We start from the raw sequence: 10466 nt of genomic DNA, 5'->3' as shown, positions 1-10466 counted from the left end.
TAAACTGTATTTTTAATACCGGTAACCAGGAGAGCGATATGTTCTAAAGGTTTACCACATTCTTGGATGTCCTGCTGATCCTTTGGATTGGTGGAGTAGAGTAACTAGCTGCAACACCCAGAAGTCCTGATGTGAAACCTGATCTAGTACAGAGAGCGCAGGGAGAAACGAGAGTTACCTCACTGAAAGGGCGCCAATTACAAACTGATGTTCATCGTAGACAGCGTTATTTGGACAATATCAGCTGATGTATTGGTCAATGTCTACTGCAGGGCACAACATATTTTTTAAATAATTAATATATTCATCGCCAGAGGGTGTTATTGTACATTTTATCTGGGTAGTGGGGGGTTGTTTAAGCATATTTCGAGCTGCTCTGTGATTGGCTAATATAGCACATTTTGTCATGTGACCGTAAGATCTTTAGTCCATTGGACTACCGACCCTCTCTTATGTTGAGTGCGTACGTCACAAATTTGCGGTCACGTGACCGAAGACGCCATCTTGGCAGTTTTCGGTGGTAAGGGTTAGTGACGTCGTCTACAAACAAAAATTCTGTGGTGGAGTTTAGTAGAATCCAAGTGAATCATGTGAAGTAATTATAACATCTTTAAGTTCTGAAAGGTAGTTCATAGCTTTATTTTTTAATTATAAATTGTGTTTTACCGATTAATGTTCAATCTTTCTCTTTGGACTGCCTTTTCTTCCTCAGCTTTATTGGCGGCAGTTGTCTGCACCACTCGTTGTGCTCCAGGAAATGGCGGGAGGTCGGAATCCAATTGAGCAGTTGGTAGAATGTGCGGCTAAAATATATGACTCGCAGATGCTATTTGTTATTCTCGTACGTAATTGCATAGTATCGATTATGTTGAACGCGATTCCTTGTTGTGGGTGTGTGTGTATATAGGTTAAGTATTTGAGAGAAACAGTTTATACCTATACAACGTGTTGGGATTTGAACAACACTGCTGCACTCTGGTGAATTGTCTGGTCTAGTGGTGTCATTGCGGAAAATGTATGGGAAAGTTGTGAAAATACTTCGGTTCAATGTCTGATATATTGGAGTCTCCGAAAGATGTGACGATCGCTACTAGTCATTCGCAGTATGCTCGTATTCCGTAAAGTGACAAGTGTCGGCTCGTGAGCCCATTGTTCGGCTTCTGGATACATAATGTTTTCTAGGCAGGTGTGACGCGGTAAGCGTGTTGCATCTTTAAAAGTCAAATGGACCGACACATATTGATTTTTTTGATAATTTAGTAAAATGTGAGCATTGACTTTCACCTACCTTTCTGTCAACTAGTATCAGGCAGTAGATTCCTGTGTTGCTTATGTTTATGACATTTTGACAGTTGTAGATCACTTGTACCCTAGGTTTTGTCTATTCAAGAACGGACACCGCCATCTTGAATAATAGCATGTTTTAATGAAAATGGTTGATCACCTAACCTAACCTACTTTTGATATTATAATAACAGGTCTTAATTTTGTCATTTTAGGTTTCAGCCAAGTGCTTCTGCTTCAGATCCAATGGAGGCAGTGATGGGTGAAGCAGGAGAAGGGAATAAAGAGGAGTGCAATAACTCACTTGGTGAAACAGGTAAAGAAGCTAAAATAATTTTTCGGTCTTGTGTACAATAGGAAGATTTATTATACCTCCTTACTAAGTCCTAGGTTGTAATTTAGAGCGATGTCAGATTGATCAAGGATAATAATCTGATATCTTGATCGCAATTGAGACTGTTGGATACTTCTGGTTCGTTAATCAAGCCGTATCAATGTGTCAGTTGTACAGACTGATTTAGGCCTACTAAAATTAAATTTCATTGGCAACTTGACCACCTATTGGTAGGGCATCAATTATTTCAGGAGGATCAGCCATGTCTTGACATTGGAAACTCTGGTGTGGTTAGGAATTTGACATACGCGTGTAGACTTGACACCAGAACATTACATTAAATTACATTATCTTGTGTAATTTAATTATTTATTTTACAACTTGCTTTACGTCATGCCAACACATAGGTTGTATCGTGATTAAGGGATAGGAGTGGAATGGAAGCAACCGTGGCCTCATTTGATTTACGGGTATAGTGCGCATTGGTATCACCCAAATATCACTATAAAATTTGTCACAAATGGAACATAATCATTGCTTTTACACATATCAAGTGAAAAATCCCTGGCAAATTAAGACATATTTGATGTTTGGACAATATTATGTATACGTACTTTACCACTTTACAAGTACATTTGATGTTGCGCTCACAGTGACACACGTATGTCCTTTGTCTTATACTTTCAACGATTTCGTGTGTGATATCTGTGTTCACTGAAGTTTTTTGCTTTTTCTTTGCTTTCGTTTCATTGCTTCACTTGTCAAACATCATCATTTCATGAATTGTATCGCGATATGCAATATTTAATAGGCGACAAAATGGTATGGCCACTGTACATAAGAAAAATTCAGTGGACTAGTGATTTATTGGTCCAGGGATCGAGCTACTTTTCTGTTGACCTCCATTTTGCTGTTTGAACTGGCCGCTCTAGTCATATGGACAAAGATAATGAGAATCTACAGACATAGCACTCCCATTCCACGGTGCTAGCCCTGGTCCTGAAGAAAGTTACAAAAGACGGCACCAGCAGCGAATGGACAAAGATAATGAGAATCCACAGACATAGCACTCGCATTCCACGGTGCTAGCCCTGGACCTGAAGAAAGTAACAAAAGACGGCACCAGCAGCGCAGTACGTCATAAACCAGTCCTGTCTACAAGCCTTAAGTATGTTTTCATATTTCTCAAATAACGACGGTATTTCTTAATTTGCCAGGGATTTTTCACTTGATATGTGTAAAAGCAATTATTATGTTCCATTTGTGACAAATTTGACAGTGATATTTGGGTGATACCAATGCGCATCGTACCCTGATTTACAACATTTGCCTGCTGTGAAAATGGGAAACCACGGGAAACCATCTTCTGGCTGTCGGCAGTGGGGTTTGAACCCATTATCTCCTGAACTCAAGTTGATGACTTCATGACACAAATCACGCAGCCACTCACTTGGTCATTTAATCTTTGTCTATAGTTATTTTATATATCATTAAATCTTTGTTCTTCACTTGCTTCTCTTTGTGGTATTTATTTGAATTATGGTAGGATTTTGCCAATGAAACACTTGTCATTGAAATAGGACCTCATGGTATTTAACGTCTCTTTTATAGGCTTAATGTAGAAATGAAAATGAGGAATGACTTGTGTAGAGTGGATATTACAGTTCTGTTAAACTAACTTTGTGATCCTGATGTTTAGTGGTGACAGTCCCAGTGCACATGAAAGTGAAGTGCTGCCTATTGTTCGCGCACTTTTTAGTGATAGATGGACTCCCTAGTGCTGAATCGGTCGACCTCTGTTATCTTCGAGATTCGTATTGGCAACCTTTGAAACACAAACCAAGAATTGCTTATGATCGCTGTGCGACATTTTGCGTACTTTACGTACTTGTACTGTTGTTGTCTACACAGCAAAGCCAAACTATAGCATTCATGCTAGGAACAAGTTTTGCCTCGAGAAATGTTATATCATATTATATATTGAGTGTGTGTGACACAGTCGTTGGCGTAAGATAATAAAGGTTTAGAAAATTCATATCGATCAGTCATATTATCGATTCATTTCAGATTTCATTTCCATTCAGTTGGCAGTAATACTGGAACCGGCAGTGCTCCCTCCTTACTCCTCAACCCGGTACAAAAATCGATCACTAAAAAGTGCACATACAATAGCTAACCAGAGCCGTCCTTGGAAAGGAGGCAATTGGCTTCTTGCTCCATCTTGCTTTCCGTTGCTCTTCCGTCCACAAATTTCAGCCAGTTCTGCTACACACATGCCTACACGCGTCTACCTGAACCATAAATTCCACTGAAGTTTATTTGTAGTAGATTCGAAAAAATAGTGAACTATAGTATAAGGAATGACATACAAGCCACACCATTCAAATGTTCACACTACTTCATTTGTGGTTGTAATTAGATGTTAATCTGCTTGAATGAAGATAGAGGATCTCTATTCCGTAGGTAAAATGGCTCAATCCTTGTGGAGGCACTCCACTTATTGCACAAGACTCGGCAGAGGGTGATGGTCTTTAATTTCTGTTCTGTTTAGTTCACGGGATTGCTGATAGGTGTGTCTTTACAAGCTATGAACTGTTACCATCTGTTACGAAGTTTCTGGCCTGGATTTGTAAAGTTAGGTTGCAGCCACTAAATTAAATTTTTTCTTGCCGTATGGACAGTATGCCTTTTGAAGGGAGTGTGGCCTGGATTTGCAAAGATAGGTTATATTCACTAACAGAGCCTTTTCTTGTGTTTTTATTCTGCACGGATTGGTATGAGAAGCTGCGAGTTATGAATTCTGGGAATGTCATGTCGACCAATGGCAGTGCTAGTAGCAGGTCGGCTAATGGACATTCGCATGTGAAATGTTTAATTAGGTTATAAAAGTAACTGTTCCCTTTTGGGTAGGCTGGTGGGTCTCTGGCATTCATAATGAACACGTCTCTCTTTTAAAAGGATTTAAAGCTAAGATTCATATATATTTCCTTGCAAACTTATCTTATTTGCTGGAGTGCATACACTAGGTTTGTACCAGTAAACCTTCCATGGACCATCTGCGATAGATTGGTTAGAGATCAAACGTGACTAGGCATGGATGGCGTCACATATAATAAACAAGGGTTGCAAATGTTGGAGAATTATGAGGTATGAAGAACATTGGTGTAGAGTAGACCTTTGGTTTGGGCAGGTTAGAATATTGGACTGGACAGGGTAAGATATGGGCTGGGAGCAAGCAAAATGTGACAAAAGATTACCAAGTGACAAAAAGTAAGGTTATCCAGCAAACATGGTGTTCAAATTTTTACTAAATGTGGCAGCCCTAAGCCCAGACATGATGAGCTTTATCAGAGACAATAGGGAACTTGTCTTCATCACAGCTGACTCAAGTTGACCAATTCCAACACAGATTTGCACATTCTCAATTTTAATTCTAATATATATAAATAAGTAAGAATGGTAGAAATTTGCGGCATAACTTTATTTAAGGATCCGCAAGGATTAGTAACAGGAGCCACCATTAGGTGGCGCACGCGAGTTGACTGTCCCACTAGTAGCGCTGAGAGGGAGTGCAGAGAGAAACGAAAATGCTGCCAACTGTTGGTTATTGGTTTTATATGGCTATACTTTTTTTCTTGCCGTGCGGACATATGCGCTGCGGCGATATTGGTATTATAAAAGAGCCTCTCGAAGGGGGTTTTTGGGGCAACTGTTCTCATGACAGAGATTGGCCTGGATATGTAAAGATAGGTTACAACTACTAAATTACCGTTTTTCTTGCTGTGCAGACAGTGTGTGCCATGGTGATAGAAAAGAGCCGCTTGAAGGGAGTGTGGCCCCTTCAGGGGCCACTGTTCTCATGATAGAGATTGGCCTGGATGTGCAAAAATACATTAAAGCTAATAAATGACCTTTATTTCTCGCCGTAAGCCTTGAGATTAAAGGAGGAATTGAGAAAGTGTAAGGTTACCGTCCGGCACCATGACACTTTTAAACTTCGCTGGCCACTACATAATTTTTTTTCTTTTGCAAAGGTTGGTGACAGTCTTGGCCTCATCATAGGTGTCAATGACATTATCTTCTTCCATGTCAACCAATCACCGTTATAGTACCGCATGCGCAATGGACTATGGCGTCTGAAACAATATTTTTTCTTATAAAAGTAAATGTACTTCTAGGGGCGGGCGGGTTGGTCCCTGGCAAGCGTATTGAGCACATCTCTCTTCCACAATCATTTTTAGGTGAGAATAGCAGCATTTAAAGTAACATTGTATGTAATAACCTTTGTGGACCCCTATGCAAATTTCTACCAAATTCAATTCTATAACATTCTAATGAAGTTGGAGAGATGTGTTCACTACAAGAGCCAGGAACCCGCCCACCAGTCCGAAGAAGTACATTTACTTTTATAACCTAATTAAATGTAGCACACACCATTCTCCATTGCTTACGCATGTACATTACGTGAACCTTTTCTTGATACCAAGTTTTACGGGGGTGAGGATTAACGAGGGAGCTCTCCTGGCTCTGGTTATACTGCCAACCAAATGGAAATGAAACCTGAATTGAATCGATAATAAGATCATTCGATAGTAATTTTTTAAACCTTTATTATCTTAAGCCAACAACTGTCACACGCACATTATATAACATTTCTCGATGTGAATCTTGTTCCTAGCATGAATTCTACAGTTTGGCTTTACTGTGTAAACAACAACAGTACTGGTACGTAAAGTGTACGCCACGGCAGTGCATAAGCGATTCATAGTTTGTGTCAAAGGTGCCAATACGAATCTCGAAGATAACCGAGGTCTACCAATTCAGCACTAGGGAGCTCGGGTATCACAAAAAGGTTTGCGTACTGTACTAGCATTTCCATTGGCTGAGATATAATCGGATATGGCATCATTCCCAGCAGTCAAGACGAGTAGATTCGGTTATCAACCCGTGCAGAACAAAAACACAACTAAATGCAACCTGTAAAGGAAATGATGTGCTGCTTTGCGGGCTCTTTGTACATCAAGGCCAATCTCAGTCATCAGTGGCCCCTTTCGGGCCGCACTCCCTTTGAACGGCTTTTTTCTTTGGCTGCGGTGCATATCGCCCGCATGGCAAGAATAAAGATAACTTTTAGCTGCACATCCAGGCCAATCTTTTGTCATGAAATGATGCAAATCTTGCGTGGAATACCTTATAGAGGAGAGATGTATTCCCTACGAGAGCCAGGAATCCATCCGTCAAGTATATTTACTTTTATAACCTAATTAAATGTAGCACACGCTTTTTTCCTATGGCTGCGGCACATGTTGTCTGCATGGCGAGGAAAAAAAGGTAATTTAGCCTTTGGTCTTAACCTGGGGTCGTACACAATAATCTTCACTCTAGTTCCTGAGTTCACAAGTTGGCAGCCCTGTGCACCGCATGATCACATCGTTCACGAGTGAGAGAGAGAGAGAGAGAGAGAGAGAGAGAGAGAGAAAGAAACAAACGAACGAGCAACAGTGAAATTGCGTCTAGATGTCTGCTCTGCAAACGGTGACTCGTGGTACTAATATTCCACAGTACATACTGAATCTTTTCATAAGAATACTTCTATGAGCAGGTTGGTGGGTCCCTGGTAAGGATCCCTACCCTACTTCAGGTATTGTTTTATATAATTTTTTAATGCTCTTTCACCCATGATTGATTAATGGGAGCACCATCCTTCTTTATTCAATTGGAGCTCAACAGAGGTTTTAGACACCATCAAGTTAAAAAATTCATGATGTTAAATATACGAAACAATGTAATTATAATTTTCGGTCTACTTACTAATATAAATATCAGTGTCTTTCAGTAATATAGGTGATTACATCATTTAAGGGTTGTCCATAACCACCCAAAATATTAGCAAAAAATATATAATTTGAATGAGTTCCACAATTGGTACCTATTTATTTCAGACATATTTACAAAATAGGCAAGAAATATTTTTGTTGGAAATGCAGGCTGTCTGAGAATGTTCGTATAAAATTTCCAGGAAAGGCTGAATTTTAAAAAAGCTTTTTAAGCCCCGAATATATGCCCCATGTAGATTTGTCAAACCACACCCGGGCGACTGAAGTGGGACGTTGATGATGATGATGATGATGATGATGATGGGTGATAATGCAGATTTGTCAATGAAATGTAAATATTGCAAGATGAGTTCCATATCTGTCCTTTGCCATTATTTGAGGAAATGCATGGGGGTTTAAATAATCCATCCCTGGTGAAATAGCTCTTCAGGGTCGGTTTCTGCATTATCTCCATCAACGTTACAAGCCCCAAGAACACACAAATTTGCCCTCCATCATTGGCTCCCAACTTCCTCACGTATGACCTTGGTTCCAAGGGTGTGCCAAGTACACATTCTGCTGCATACCTATTTGTCTCACGAACAATTAGGTCAGTCACTACAGATCTGCATTTAGGGCAGTCACGCAGGTGGTAAATTCCCTATATGTTGTTTCCCTAGACTTTTCTTGAATGATTTCAATGAAATTGTAAATTTATTGAACATCTCCTGTGGTAAGTTATTCCAGTCCTTAACTCCCCTTCCTATAAAAAACTATTGTCCCAATTTGTCCTCTAGAATTCCAACTTTATCTTCATATTGTGACATTTTCTACTTTTAAAGACACTGTTAACTTATTCGTGCCGTGCGCGTAGAGGCGCGCGGCTGTGAGCTTGCATCCGGGAGATAGTAGGTTCGAATCCCACTATCGGCAGCCCTGAAGATGGTTTTCCGTGGTTCGCCATTTTCACACCAGGCAAATGCTGGGGCTGTACCTTAATTAAGGCCACGGCCGCTTCCTTCCAACTCCTAGGCCTTTCCTATCCCATCGTCGCCATAAGACCTATCTGTGTCGGTGCGACGTAAAGCCCCTAGCAAAAAAAAAAACTTATTCGTATAATAATGTGGCTGAGTGGCTCAGACAGTTGAGGCGCTGGCTTTCTGACCCCAATTTGGCAGGTTCGATCCTGGCTCAGTCCGGTGGTATTTGAAGGTGCTCAAATACGACAGCCTCGTGTCGGTAGATTTACTGGCACGTAAAAGAACTCCTGCGGGACTAAATTCCAGCACCTCGGCGTCTCCGAAGACCGTAAAAGTAGTTAGTGGGATGTAAAGAAAATAACATTATTATTATTATTATTATTATTATTATTATTATTATTATTATTATTATTATTAATAATATTAATGTTATTCCTCGCCATCTCTCCACTGACAGCTTGGAACATGCCACTTATGTCACTAAGTATATAAAAGGAGTATTTCATTACCTCACCTATTCAATACAATTAATTCCACGGTTATGTGGTTAAATGAACATAGAAATCACTAGGTTTAAGGGGACATGTTTCGCCCTTCTTTTATTGGGCGTCATCAGCCTTATATAATCTTAAACTTTGGTTTGAGGACATTATCACTTACAAAAATTGAACTGTTGATTTTTTAAAAGTATTGACACTGTGGAATAGTTATTATACAAAATAAAAATATTGAGACATAACATATATAACACATGCTAAAATTGCTTTAAACAATTTAAAATGTTTGTCTAACAAGAAAAGAATTTTGTGTGGTATTAATTCTAAAAGTAACACGTTTGAACATACGTATCGCTTGGGGATTGGATTATCGAATCCAAGACTTCAGTAGACAAGAATGGTATAACAAACGCAAAAGCTAAGGCTGAATACTATTTTTTATAAAAAACACAGGAGCTAAAATACTTGGCCAGAAAGAAGGCGAATGGGTTAAAAATTATCTTATGTTGAGTAAACAAAAATCATCTTATGATGACTAATGCAAGAAGACATTGATATGTTGGTTAAAGTCGCTGCTGAGACAAAGTTATCAGAGTATTTGACGGGTTTATATGACAGTCTTATGAAAATGTGGTCCCTCTTGAAGTTATAGACTTCCAAGGAAAAAAAATGTCATTACTCTGTAATGAAACAACAAAATGAGCTTGACGGTGTGTGATAAGATCGTGTGTGAATCCCTAAGAGTTATTTGCTATGTAAGACGGGTACTTACTCATTCACTGTAAACTATGTCCGTCTTAATGTATCACTAGCGTTGGTCTGTTTGGAGTTCCTACTCCTAGTGTTGTATCGATGCGGTAGAGGTAGTGGGGAATGCTGAGGGGAAGTGGAGGTAGGCGGTGCATTACATGCCGATGTTAATGTGGAAATGGGGTTGTTTGGAGGAGCAAGTGTAGGCTTAGTATTTGGTGAGATAAGGGAAGTTTTTAATTCAAAGGATTTAAATACTCGTGTGACTCTATTATCGTTTGGGTTGACCGTTTTTAATAACTTAGGCGTTAAAGAATACAGGGGAATTCTGACTGCCGTGTCGTCAAGATTTCCATCTTTATTATATGTCTTGTCCAGAAAAATATATGCCGTCTCCTGTACGTCCTTACTACAACCCCTAAACACCCTCATAATCATGTGCAGAGATCTGTACCCTTTATGTACAATCCCATTTATGTGATTACCTCAATGAAGATCTTTCCTTATATTAACACCTAGGTGCTTACAGTGATCCCCGGGCCGATGACCTAGATGTTAGGTCCCTTTAAACAACAAGCATCACAGTGATCCCCATAAGGAACTTCCACCCCATCAATGCAGTAATTAAAACTGAGAGGACTTTTCCTATTTGTGAAACTCGCAACCTGACTTTTAATGCCGTTTGTCACCAAGAAACGGCAGAAAAGCACTAAATCAGGCTCAAAATGCTTTTTGGTACCCGGCACACACGTGAGGGTGATCTTTCGTGTGCTTGTAACGAAATGTACCTCTCATCACAACCATT

At 39.7% G+C, this 10466-nt stretch overlaps 1 protein-coding gene across 4 annotated transcripts in view; it reads left to right on the top strand.

Moving 5' to 3' along the window:
• Positions 1–503: 503 nt before the first annotated feature.
• LOC136871957 (uro-adherence factor A) overlaps positions 504–10466 on the top strand; it is a 171091-nt gene continuing 161128 nt past the window's right edge. Inside the window, exons 1-2 of one of the 4 annotated variants that reach the window (XM_067145714.2) lie at positions 504–624; positions 1500–1600. In XM_067145714.2, the coding sequence (XP_067001815.2) occupies positions 1531–1600 (70 nt within the window). In that variant the 5' untranslated portion in view covers positions 504–624; positions 1500–1530. Of the gene's footprint in view, positions 625–948; positions 1267–1499; positions 1601–10466 lie in introns of those variants that run through there. The other 3 variants (XM_067145716.2, XM_067145715.2, XM_067145713.2) reach the window with 3 other exon arrangements.

The sequence above is a fragment of the Anabrus simplex genome, chromosome 4 (genome assembly GCF_040414725.1).
Source record: "Anabrus simplex isolate iqAnaSimp1 chromosome 4, ASM4041472v1, whole genome shotgun sequence".
In the NCBI taxonomy this organism is placed as follows: Eukaryota; Metazoa; Arthropoda; class Insecta; order Orthoptera; family Tettigoniidae; genus Anabrus; species Anabrus simplex.
This window is presented reverse-complemented; position numbering and strand designations above follow the sequence as displayed.